This window comes from Talpa occidentalis, unplaced genomic scaffold (assembly GCF_014898055.3).
Source record: "Talpa occidentalis isolate TD23 unplaced genomic scaffold, MPIMG_talOcc4v2.1 talOcc4.8, whole genome shotgun sequence".
Classification (NCBI taxonomy): Eukaryota; Metazoa; Chordata; class Mammalia; order Eulipotyphla; family Talpidae; genus Talpa; species Talpa occidentalis.
In genome coordinates, this window is record NW_023605194.1 from 109354007 (window position 1) to 109367562 (window position 13556).

A 13556-nucleotide genomic window follows, 5' to 3' on the forward strand; every position below is an offset into this window, starting at 1 on the left:
CTCTGTTCACCATCATGCACTTTCTACAGCAAAGATACCAAATATTTTTTCTTCACTGCAATATTAAGTGAGATGACACGCCACTATTTTCCTATGTTGCTTATTCTAGCAAAGGAGAGATGGCAGAAGCAATCAAGTACTTGAAAAAAGTTGTGAAGATTGCGAGAAACAATTTTCAGTGCCTGGATGTCGTGAGAGCAAGCACCATGCTTGGAGACATCTACAACGAGAAGGTGAGTGTGTGTTTCCTGCGTCTAGGGAGAAACTTGCAGTGTTTTACAATTCTATGCCCATTTGATCCTCATCTTCCCACAATATGTTGGGCAGAGAGGTCCCGGGGACTGGATTTAGTTAATGCACAAGGCCGGGCTTAGAAGAGACCCACCTAGTTCCTGTCTTCCAGGACGCCCGTGCCCTCAGGCACACTTACCACAAGTGCTCACAGTGACTCAGACTTCACAGCCACCCAGATTAAAAGTGGTTTTTGGTGGGCCTCCCTGGTGGCTCAAGGGGTTAAGCACCACGCTATGAAGCAATCCGCAGCCTGTATAGCACGAGTTCGATCCCTGGTCGGCCAGGGAGAACCCACATGACGCAGCAGACCTTTCCTGTCTTGCCTGCTGCTCCCCTCAGCAGTGTATTTCGGTCAGTCTGCCTGTTCTGCTCCCCGCTCTGTCTCTGGTGAATCCTCTCACCCCCCGCATCTCTGGCTGTACCCCAGCTCTTGTATGTGTAAATAAATAAATCTTTTTTTAAAAAAAGTGATTTTTGGACTTGAAGAGCCATTAAGAGATTTACATTCAAAGGAACATTGATATTCCAAGGATAATAGTTGCTTTGCAGACGGTGACACAAACTTTCCTCTCTTGCTCCAAATTTTTGTTTAATTCAACTGTGATGCCCCTGCTCAGTCCTTATGGAGGAGAAAACAGAATCCCAAGAGTAATTCTGAAGGAAGGACAGAATTCTAGCAACAGATTTGTTCTGTGAAAGCAGAGGAAAAAGTCTAAAATAAAAGTTCCCAATCAGGAATCATTACTACTGGAATACCCAGGTCATACTGAACTTTTGATTTACCTTCTCCTGACTTTATCTTTCATTACCGAGATTCTCCTTTGAAAAGGATATGAAAGAGGTTTGTTTTGCAGTGATAATTGCTGTTGGCTCATGAGTAGAATCTGTCATAGTGGAAGGCAGTAGATTGTGTTCTCAAACTGTCTTTATACTCCGTATCTTCATCTTTTTAAGAAACGGTGGATGTAGCTATTAAAAGCGCTAATTCTGAGATCAGACTGGGTTAAAAGTCTCGCTCTTTACCTACAAGATTATGTGACTGGCACAAATTAATTACCTCCTAGGTAGCTCAGATTTCTCATCTTACATTGTTGTAACTATTTTTGCCAGGAGTTTTTAACCTCAACATATATTTTATATTGGTATCTCAATGTATGATTTATTCTCTGATCATTAATTCTTGAAGAAGAGTTTAATAAAAAAAAAAGGTTAGAGACATGGATAATATCCAAAGAGTGTGTCAACTAACCAAAAGTTTGGTTTTTTTACCAGTTTATCCCTGTCCCAATATCAAGTTGGGAAGGTTTGCGATATACCTGTTATCTTCAAATTTGCATGCCTTCAAATATACAAGTTGATTCCTATACCTTGCTGAGTTCTTACATTTTAACAGATGTCCCTATTTTCTATAATGATTTTAGTGTATGATTAAAGCTAATGCATCTTTAAAAATCCTTTATCCTAAAGGATAAAGGATTGTCTACCTTCTACTATATAGTTAATAGAAAATGGGCTGTCCATCCCACCTCTCTGATGTAATCTTTTGATGGATTGTTAATTAAATATATATATATATATAACTAATATATAATGATCAAATGAGAATGTTCTAGGGAAAATAAGTAGATAGAGATCCTTTTTGATACCTTTCATTTCCTAGCAACATCAGAGACTAACCGCATCTTTAAAACAATTATTCCAACACTATGCAGGGAAAGTGTAAAAGAAATTATTCTTTACTACTGAAAAAAATACCTATTAAGCTTGCTCATTGGATAAAAGTGACATTTCAGACACTAAGAAGTGTCTGGTAAGAATCAGAATAATGCATGAAAATTCTGTTTTTTGTCTATGATGTCATCAAGCTCCTGGCCTGAAGTTGTCCACTAAGTGCTAACCAGAGATATTTGTAACATTCAATGAAGTTGTCACTTCTAATAAGATGTGTTTATGAAGTGTATAATTCCTTTTTATATTCTCAAATTTATCTTCTAGGTTGTCAGGATTAATTATTGGAATCTTCAGAATTTAACCATAGGATTGGGGTTAACTGATAGCAGGAACTGTGGAAAGGTTAGGCAAGAACTTCAAAGAAGACATTAAATTTAGTTACTAAATTCCTTAAGAATTAAAAATCTGGAAATACTGTACATATTAATGAAATCTCATTCCAAAATGGTATGTATAAGAATGCTTGCATCTGCCATATTAATGTTGTATTTCCTTAAAAATGTTTTTAAACCAGAGGAATTTCGGTTGGTAGTTTTATGGCAGCTGTGTGTGTGTGTGTGTGTGTCTGCAGATTGAACACTAGGCACAAATTAAAGGAAAAATAACTACCTAATTAAAATGCTGTTATTTTAAGTGGAATAAAAAATCACTTGTTAGGCAACTTCCTCTAGTAGCAAGCTCACCTACTTGTGCACTGCTGACTCCCCACTGCCCAAGTCTGCACAGGGTAGTTACTCAGTGAATGAATAGATGAATGAATGAGTTTGTTCATGAACATGATTGTGGAAATTTAAATATATATACATGATTCTGGAAATTTAAATATATGTCCACTCATTTATGGTTCTCAATTTTCCTAATTAAGCATCTCACTTCAAACAATAGACTAAAGCTCAGAAGCATAACTAAATAATATTTATTTATACTTCTCTTTTTTATTGAAATGTTTGTTTTAACCATATGTGTTCATCTACTTTGTCCTATATCTTTGTTGTTCAGCAAGACAAATCTATCATTTTAAAGAGTTTTATTTTCATCTTCAATATTTGTATTGTTTCTCAATCAAATAAATTACCCAGTTGGGGTACAAATATCTTTGGTGTAGTTTTATTTTTTCCTAATTAAGCAGTCATATCCTCATAATGAATTCTATGTTTTGTGCTTCAAAATGAGGGAAGAATTGCTCACCATGAAGAACAGAAATGTTTCCTAGACTCTTTCCAAATGTAGTTCAGTCTTAAAATAATTTCTTCCTTTGAGGAGAAATTTTTAACAAGGTATTTTAGAGGACTTGGTGGGAATGGATAGTATATCTTCCTGGGGAATCAAGTTCATATTTTATAGAACAAGATGCTGTTTCATCACAAAGTGACTGACGAACTTTAATGACATAACAGATAGGAAGTAATTAGCACTGACTGACACTTTGTAAGAACTTGGTAAGTGCTACTGTGGTAATAACTTTTAGGAGAAATGAGGATGACCAGAAGAAAAAAGAAGAAGAAAAAGCAATCTTCGAGTTTTTATAACTTGTAAATATTGCAAAGGACTTAGGCAATAGATACACATTTAAATGAGTTGTGCCAATGCTGATGGTATTTATTTTTAAATATTAACTAAAAAATAATTTATTTTGGGATAATAGAATCTTTCTTTTTAATTGAAGTAACTGCTTTACATTGTAGTTTGTGTATTAGAAGTATCATAATTATTGGAAATCCTGGATTACCTCCCTGTTCTCAGTCAAGATGGCACCTGAACATGGGCGAGCAGGAGCAAAGGCTGAATGAGCAGATACAGGCATTCTTTTCACTGACCATCGACTCCATGATTGAGAACAAAAGTTGGTTTAAAATATCTCATTAAGGGCCTCCCCTGGTGGCGCAGGCGGTTGAGCGCAGCGCTGTGAAGCTGTCCGCAGCCTCTGCAGCGCCAGTTCGATCCCGGACCTCTCCTGTTGTGCCCGCTGCTCCCCTCAGCAGTGTATTTCATCAGTCTGCCTGTTCTGTTCCTTGCTCTGTCTCTGGTGAGCCCTCTCAACCTCCCACAAATCTGGCCTGTGCCCTGGTTCTTGTATAAATAAAATAAATAAATCTTTAAAAGAAAAAATAAAAAAATAAAAAAATACCTCATTAAGTAAATGCAATGCCATGAGTAAGCAAATTCCATCCAAATCAGTGTGAATTAGTTCACTCTTTCCCAAAATTATTTTTGCTACCCTATATTAGGTTGGCAGATATAATTTTCTTAGTAACTTGACTTCAAGATGTTCTATGGTTTGTCATCACCACTTTTTAAAAAACACCCTTACTCTGAGAGACACCCTTTTGTCAGCCCTTTCTTCTTGAAGATGTTAAAACTGGTGGAATGTCGGTGTGATGCATGTCAACGTGGGCAAATATGTGGAAGGTAAAATGAAAGTTCAGGAAAGAATTCTTTCTCTTTCTAGGGATACTACAAGAAAGCTTCGGAGTACTTTCAGCAAGCTTTTGACACATCAGTAGAGCTGACAAGCATGCCTCTTATGGACGAAACGAAAGTTCACTACGGAATAGCAAAAGCTCATCAAATGATGCTGACAGTCTCTAATTATATCGAGTCTGCGGATCTCGCCAGCCTTAACTGCCTGTTGTCATGGAAGGAGAATAGAAGGCGCATTGGTCCGGATCCATTTATGGGTAAGGCATTGGCTTTGGAAAGCGATTTAGTTTTTGAATCATTTTTAGTAGGTAAGTCATTTTCATTGCAAAGGTTTATTCACCTACTGGTAGTTTTAATTTTATTGGTAATTTTAATTTTCTTTATTCATTACTACTTGAGTGTGGTGTGTTCTTTTGTGATAGATGGTACCTTTGTTGTGTAAAGCAGGCATAAAATAGTACTGATGATTAGCTCTTCTGTACTAATGATTAGCTCTTCTGCTCTTCTGCAGCTTTATATTTTAATAGTTTTTATTGGAATAACATGGCATTATAACATTATATATTTCAGCACTGTAAATCAACGTCTGTATTTGGTACATTACATTTGTCATCGAAAGTCTCATTTCCATCTTTCACCCTAAGATTAACCCCTTTTACCTGAGTTACCTCCTCCAGCTCCTTCCCTTCTGGTAACCACTATTTTGTCCTTATTGTCTACAAGTTTGGTTTGGTTTTGTTTGTTCCTTAGTTTTGTTTTCTTTTCTTCCATTGTGACTGAAATCATATTGTGTTTGTCTTTCTTCGTCTGACTTATTTTACTTAATATAATACCAGCTTGATACACCCACGCCATTGCAAATGACAGGGTTTCTTCTGTTTTATAGCTGAGTAGTAATCCACATCTTCTCTACCCAGTCATCTGTTGATGGACACTTAAGTTGTTTCCAAGTCTTGGCTATTATGAAAAATGGTGCCATGAACGTGGGGGTGGATATATTTCTTTAAATAAATGTTTTCATGTTCTTCAGGTAAATACCCAAAAGTGGGATGACTGGAATTTCAATATTTTTTTCCTTTAAGGAATCGCCATCCTGTTTTCCATAATAACTGCTCCAGTTTGCCTTCCTACAAATAATATACAAGGGTCCCCTTCTCACTACATCCTCCCAACACTTCTGTTTCTTGCCTTTTGGATAATAGCCATTCTCACAGCTTTGTTTTGATTTTAGATGCAACTTCATTTTAACACCTTGACAACTGAGACAGCATATAGTTGTTGTTGTTTTCACCACATAAGAATTGAATACTTCTAATAATAAACATTGACTTACAGTATTTTACTGTTCTTGAGAATGAAGCAAGATATTTGGGGATACTTTAAATAGCACCGTAAGGCCAACTTTTGTAATGTGAACAAGCAGCTCCTGTTTGGAACTCTCTTTCCTTAAGTCATTTAGATGAAGCAATGATGTTTTGGTGTGTATTTCCTCTATAGAATAAATAGTAAATAGCACTAAAGTAGCATAAATGAATTTTATCCACTGTTTTACATCAGTAGAATACTGCTTACCACTGTCTTATCTTCTTGTTACAAAATAAGGAGAGTTCTAGTTCCAAATGTAGGTATGATAAGAAATCCTGCTAAGTGAAATAAGCCAGAAGAGAGAGAAATACTGAGTGGCATCACTTATATGCAGAGTATAGAGAAACCAAACAAAGGGTCAGATGAAGACAAGCATTAAAATCAGCCCTTGAAAGCTGACCATAGATCTGAGGCATCCAGGATGGGGGAGTGAGAAATGGAGAGAGCACAGTGGACCATAGTGGTGGTGGGAAAGCTACGGTGACCACACCTGAGGGGAGAAATCCTCTACTGTACAAATATTAACAAGAATATAAAACAATTGTTCTTCATTTTTTTTAAATAATTTTTTTGAAAACAGGTGGCTGGTTACATTTTGATTTATCTACCCATTAGACTCTTACTTTTTCTACCTAGGAGATAAAACAGAGGGAATACCATTCATCTAGTAAATGACTTATTCTGATAAAAGCTTTGGAAGAGGATAAATTGAGGTGCTCACATCATCAAATTTCTCTTTGATAATTGCTAATCATCAGGGATGGTCATGGAGGATGCCTGAGCTCAGACTTGAGACTAGCTATGCCTCCAAGCTGTGTGTCCTGTCGCAATCCTATGCCAGCCTTTGAAAAAGTCTCCTTTGCTTTTCTTTACTCTACAAAATGATTTATTTTTCTATTTTTTTAAATATTTTGTCTCCCTATTTTTTTTTTTGAATGTTGCGTTCTTAAGGGCTTAGGAGCAGAACAAATAACTGCATTTCAAAATATTATCCAGACATGTAAAATCTCAACCATCACATGGTGGAGATGATTCAATTCTTCAGAATGTCATAAAACTACATCCCCTTACTAATTCATTTGACCAAGAATAGAAATCTCTGCATGGATTGAGTTATGTCATTATAAAGTGAAAAATAATGTTTTTTTTTTCAAACGCAAAGGAGAAGTTAATTCCATACTACTGGCGTGTATATATTTTAGTTCTGTTTGGAAATAAAACCTGTAGAACATTATACTTGCTTGTTTAGATAGACATTTTTAGCTCTAAACATACAGAAGTCCACTTTAAAATGCTGCAAACTATTTCTTAAACTCCAACTCTTATTGTTCTGCCTTTGCTTTACTTAAAAATCTTCATTGGCTCCCTACTGCCTCCAAGTATAAGCTTCTCAAACTTCTCTGACCACCTTCCTTCCCTGTCTATACATGCACACACACACACACACACAGAGAGAGAGTTCTTCATTATCACTAGGGAAATGCCACCCATTTTGCAAGCTGTTTCTCAAATCCTAAAATCTTCCCTGAGTCCTCTCTCTTGAGAATGCCATCTCCTTTTTCAATGTCATTGCTATCTCCCCACACTCTTCCCATGTGTCAAATTCTAAATCTGTCATGACCAGTTGCCTTATCTGCCTAATGAGAGTATGAGTCTCTTGACAACAGATCCTGATTCTTAGAATTTGTGCAAAAGAAGGAAACATCGCAAACATCTACTGAGCAAATATTTGTCAAATGGAATGGAATTCAAAACGAGTAGGTACACCCTAACCATAACTCGTTTGCCTCTAATCATTTTTTAAACAAGAGTCATAATTCTCCACCTCCTCGGAAACTATGAAAAAAACTCTCTGACCCGATATTGGGCTTAACTCACCAACTGGTTTTCATGTGAATGCAGAACAGCGACGGTGACATTGACAAATGAAGAAAAATAGAAATATTGAAAATCTGAGCTGCTTTCAGGTTTTCAAACTGTGTCTTTCTTTTATGAAGGAGCAGCTGTAACCTCACGCTTTAAGGGGCTCCATGTATTCGGATAAAAAGGCTGATGAAAGATTTGAAAGATACATTCTAAGAGCTGTACAGTTATTGTCACCTCTGAGACTTCCATCCTCCAAACAAACCATTAACTCATGGGGAGGCAATATTCTTTCAAGCAGAGGAAGCTGCCCCTGAAGGGAGCAGAGCAGTGAGAGACTCAGGTCTCCAGATGAGACACAACAGCAATTCACCCACAGGCATCTCTCGTCTGTGGCTTTCGGAGCAAATGCACCACATGCGGCACCTTCACACTTTTCTAATACTCTTAGGTGTGGTTGGGATGATTTCACGTTCCTCTGTTCCTTTCCAAAAGTCAAGTAAGAATAGATTCTCCTCTCACATCTAGGAACTTGGGGGGGAAAGGAATTCAAATTCACTGAGTTCAATGAAATTATTCAAGCCTGAAGCAACAGAAATTGGTTGCTCTGCAAGGCTTAAGGGCCTCCGAGTTTTTGCTGCTTTCTCCAGAATATAGTTTATGTTCCTTACCAGAAATATTATCACCATCATCTTTTTATTTTGATGAAAAGCTAATTCATCTTACCATTTGGAGATCAGAGATGTACATATGGAAGGATAACACAGAAGCAAAAGCTTTCCTTATTCAGTATAATAGACCTGTTGACCTGGAACTGTTTTTATAGCCTGAAACTGTTTTAAATCCTAAAAACAGATCCTGTTAGTAACATGGTTTTAAGACACAATTTTATTGTAGCCAAATGTAAATTATATCAGAGAAGCAGGATGTAAACAGTAGGAAACAGCCCTGCCTATAGAAATGATTAGTATAGTCTCTAGTCAGTACTTCAAGACACTTTCTGTTTTCTACAAAACAGCATGTACAGGTTCTCTCCAGTGCCAGAAATAGCTCCCTAGTTTTATGAATCATTTAGTCCTCTTAAAGGAAAGCAATCAAGACCATGAAGTTATCTGTCAGATCTTAGTTTATATTGGTTGAAGGTTTGTTTAATGTCAAACCACATCTTCCTACTCCAGATCTTGACTTATATTTTTCATTCACAAACATGAAGCTTTTTCAAGAATGTGAAAAGGTCACTGTCATGAGTGAGTCTCATGTTCTGTTATGATTTGATCAACTATTTCTGTTTGGCAAACAAGCCAACAATGAGAAGAAGGGTGTGGAACTGGCCATAAAAAAAAAGGGGGGCCTCCCTAGTGGCGCATGGGGTTAAGACACAACCTATGAAGCTATTCGCAGCCTCTGCAGCACAAGTTCGATCCCAGGCCAGAGAGTTACCCACATGGCGCAGCAGACCTCTCCTGCCTCGCCTGCTGCTCCCCTCAGCAGTGTATTTCAGTAGGTCCACCTTTTCTGTTCCCCACTCTATCTCTGGTGAATCCTCTCACCCACACACACCTCTGGCCTGTACCCCAGCTCTTGTATGCATAAATAAATAAATCTTTAAAAAAAAATAAAGTTGGAGAATCCACCCTTAAATCCAACTTCCTTAAGATATTCTCAAATTCCAAAACCTTCATGTATCCATCTTACCTTTAAATTTTTTTTTAACTTAGATGACAGGTTATTCTCCCCTTAATAAATCTGGTGCAAGCTAAATTCTTTCTCTTCTCTGCAGAAAAACACACCATTATTGCATATAATTCCCAGAGGGTTCAGCCACCATTGCTTGTGTGAACCCAAGTCTTTCCCACCCCCCCAGAACCTGCCCCTTTACTCTCCGGGCTTTGGCTGCTCCTTGGACTTTATGACTAGTCCTGGCCAAGGGGCAGAAGTTACTTCTGGGCCCCACCTGAGCTCCTACAGCTGATTCTTTTCCCTGCTGCAGTGACTCAGAGGAAGCCTTAGTAAAAATGATGTGGCCACCAGGTGGAAGCTGCCTGAATTGTTAAATTTCCATGCATAGAACTTATTTCCTGGAACTTCGTTCCTACCTGCAGTCAACTTTCTGTGAGCACAGAGTCATCCTTTATTATGGTGAACCAGTGAGATTTTTGGAATGTTTGTTGCTTTATTCTGACCTGGCTCCATAAGCTTCAGGATCCTTCTTGATGGGTCCCTAGAGAGCCACTTGGGACTCTGGTGGGAGGGCTAGGAAAGTTCCATCTCATGTGACAATGTATGGGGTTATGAGTCAGTCTGTGATTTTTTTTTTTTCAGATGCAGAGACCCTTAAAATCCTTTTTTTTTATTTTTTAATACTTTATTTTATATAATTCTTACATCATTTTTCATTTTTGCACAATGTATGCATTTTCATTTTGGTTATATTCCCCATACAATTGCAACCCCCCTTATTTTGACCCTAATCCTTCCTCTCCCCGCTTCCCCCACCCCACCGGCTCATAATGTGTCTCTGGTTAATAGTTGCTTGTTGATTTTGATTAAAATCCTATATTTTTTAAACTTCTGTTTCTATTCATACAAGCAAGACCGATTAGACAAGTGAGAAATGAAACTAAAATAGATACTCTATGCTACTGTCAAAAAGCTTACAAAGATATGCATCTTTTCTGTTAATTTAATTTAAATAATGATAGCTTACCTAAGAAAGAGCTTAGGGAATTCATTGGTTTCTGAAATTGATAAGAAAATAAAATAATTCCACAGAAGAAACACTGAAAAAGACAAATCAATACTTAGTGATAACCAAATTTCTACATAAAAATGACAGAATTTGAGCCTGAATTTAAAATTTCCTCATTCAAATATAATCCATTCATCTTCACATTTTTTGCAATGCAAGTGACAAGTTTGCATCCTTAGGAATCAAGTATTTCTTCAGGAAACAAAGGCTCACTTCATTGGAAATAATAATGTAACGCTAGATCCCAGGGGTTGAAAGATCTTTTTTTTTTTTTTTTCTTTTTCTTTTTTTTCCTCCTCTGAGAGTCTCCTTCTCTATCTGCTGCCTTGGTTCAATAAAAGAGAATTCTTGATTGCTCAGACAACAAGTGTACTTCTTTTAGATTCTGCTCACAGTTCTGGGTAGCTGATGGTGTTACCACTTTTAACTTTACAATGTTCACTGAACTCACCGCTTCCAAAAAAAAAAGGGTGACTAGGTTTCTGTAACCTGGTTTTCTTTTAATTTTGTCTTTAATTGCTAAATTTGAAAAGCTTATGAAAGGATTGTTGGATAAATCATAGCAAAACTGGAAAAATATGCTAGGGCAATAGCAGTAAAAAGCTGGGGCTTGAAGTTCTGGAAAATGCTATTGTCACCCCTTTATGTTTGTCTCATTCCCAGTGAGGGCTCTTACCTCTACTTCTAGCTATGTTCTGTTACTTAGGGCAACAAATTCCAACTGCTGTATCAATTTAGCTAAACACTTTCTATCGTTGTTAGAATTGGATGGAAGAGGAGATAAAAAGAACCTCTTCTGTATGCATTTAATCTTCTCTGGTAAGGCTCTCCCAGGAGAATTCTAGTGAATCTTGATCCATCCAGGTCTTTTGAACAAACAAATGACAATATGTAAAACACAAACATATTGAAGACAAATTTATTGACTTCTAATTATTGCCATAGTTTCCCTGATTCTGGTTCTTCTATGGGAGTTTTTCTTACTAAACCTCACCTAGGCATTTTCTTCATTATGAGTTATGATATTTTAAACCATAACATCATTTAAATATTAGATCCATGACCCCATCATTCACTGCCCCTTAAATGTGCACACTCTGTCCCCCATGGATGTCGATCATCAGAAAAGAGCGAATGATTTTATAATCCAGATACTTTAGCATAGTTAATGGAATAGTAAATACTACTTTCACGACAAATATTGTTTTATATTTTATATAGAAGGCATTGTTCTAATACCTTAAACAATGACTGAATTGAATGACAGTCACTGAATGGATAGTTGACTTCTCAAGGGTGAAATGTGCTTCCCGCAGACGAGTACAATGTGTGCAGTCAAGGAAAAGTTGAGCAAGAATATCATTAGGAGCAGCACCATTATATTTCTTAATTTTAATGCAGGCCCACCTTAACCAGTGTCTTGACCTTCCTGAAGTGAACCCTGGAATCCCTATGATGCACCTGAGCACATTTACTTTCTGAATCTTCTGAACAATTGTCTCTATTAAAAGCACCTTCCTCCAGGGTCTTACACTGTGATCTTATTTGAAGATTTATATGATGAAATGTGAATATAGTGTGTCCCTTAGTAATTTGATTGACAGGAAATGGAGAACAAAACATTACATGCACAGCTTTTTAATAATTTATAATTACTTACAGGAATCTACTAAGTTTAGGCACACAATTATATGACTAATTATGTTGAAAATCTAAGTGGATGCTTAAATAGATGACCGTGCCCTGAGGCCTTTCCAGTTGTTTCTGCTGTCTCATTTAACCATGCAAATGTTATTAAGCTTTCCTGGCTAAAAATTTTCAAGCATGTGCAAGTGTAATTGCATAGATAATTATGCATAATACTGTCACTTTCTATATCTAACATAGGAATTTTCCTTTAAAAAAAAATCATTTCTACTGGGTAACTTTCTCAGTGCATGTCAAAAAAAAAATCATTTGTAAAGGACAGGTAGACCAAAACCAACCTGTATTGTTCTTTCCTTAAGGATCTTCATTATTCTCGTTAGCATTTAGATTTGAAGGAACACAGAAAAAGCAAGTCTTATATTTAAAGTCAAACAAATTAGAAGTTTAAGTGAAATAATCTATGAGCACAAATACATCCAACTAAAAATATAATCTATTAGTTATTTTTAGATGCATGTAAATATTTAGACAAACTTGATAGCAAGGTTATAAAAGGACTTAACTGCTGTGTCCTACCAATAAAACTTGCATACAGCAAGTCTTTCAGATTTGTGCTGAACTAACTATGTTTATACAACAGCACAAAAAAAAAAAAGTCCAGAAAAATATTAACAGCTGCCTCTGCAGAGTTTGGCTTGCTTGCAGCTCACTGGTGGAGCCTGGCTCATGTGACTCTGCCCAGCTGCAAGGTAAGCTGGGAAATCAAGTATCTGGAAACAGAGGTTTAGATCCTGACTAGCAACCTCTAGAAATAGTACTAACTGCTTTAAAAAAATAAGTACAAAGCAAGGTGAGAGAATAAGAGGCAATTGGGTTTGGGGAAGGCTATTTTATAAAGCAGGTTCAGCGAAATCTCTCAAAGAAGCATGGTTTGTAGAGAAACTTGATTGGGATGATGGAGCTAGGTGGGTGGGGAGAAGCACTCTAGGTGAAGCTAGAGATGACATAAGCAAAGAAACAGTGTTTTTACAGTAATCACCAGAAGACCAACTTGGTGGGAGCAAACTGAATTAAGCTTTGTGTTGCAGCCAGATAATGTCTGTCTCTGAGGCCATAGTGACAACTGGATTTTATTCCAGTTACAATGGAAAATTGTCACTGAGGTTTGAAAATAAGACTCTGACTTTTCAAAAGATTGATTTGGCTGCTGTGTGAAGAATAGGCTATGAAGCAATAGTCTTTCTGACTAACGCCAAGTCAGAAATATCTATCACTTTCTGGCACGGAATACAGATTTGAATCAAGAGTTTGACAGAACAATACTTACCGCATGTGAAGTTCTCTGGTATGTTCTTTTGTCATCTAGTCTATTCCATTTTAGTGATTTTGAAGAAAGTATAAAATTCTTACTGGAAAAAAATGACATTGACATAATTGTTGGCAACTCCAGATATTCTGCTGCACTGTTATGGATTCAAGTATTTTA

The 13556-nt window shown here is 36.9% G+C and overlaps 1 protein-coding gene across 2 annotated transcripts in view; it reads left to right on the plus strand.

Moving 5' to 3' along the window:
* The window catches only part of TTC29 (tetratricopeptide repeat domain 29), a 168690-nt gene that overhangs the window by 101435 nt on the left and 53699 nt on the right, over positions 1–13556 (plus strand). For both annotated transcript variants that reach the window (XM_037497005.2, XM_037497006.2), the window contains 2 exons: positions 110–233; positions 4475–4703. In XM_037497005.2, coding sequence (XP_037352902.1) covers positions 110–233; positions 4475–4703 — 353 coding nt within the window. The remainder of the gene's footprint in view (positions 1–109; positions 234–4474; positions 4704–13556) is intronic.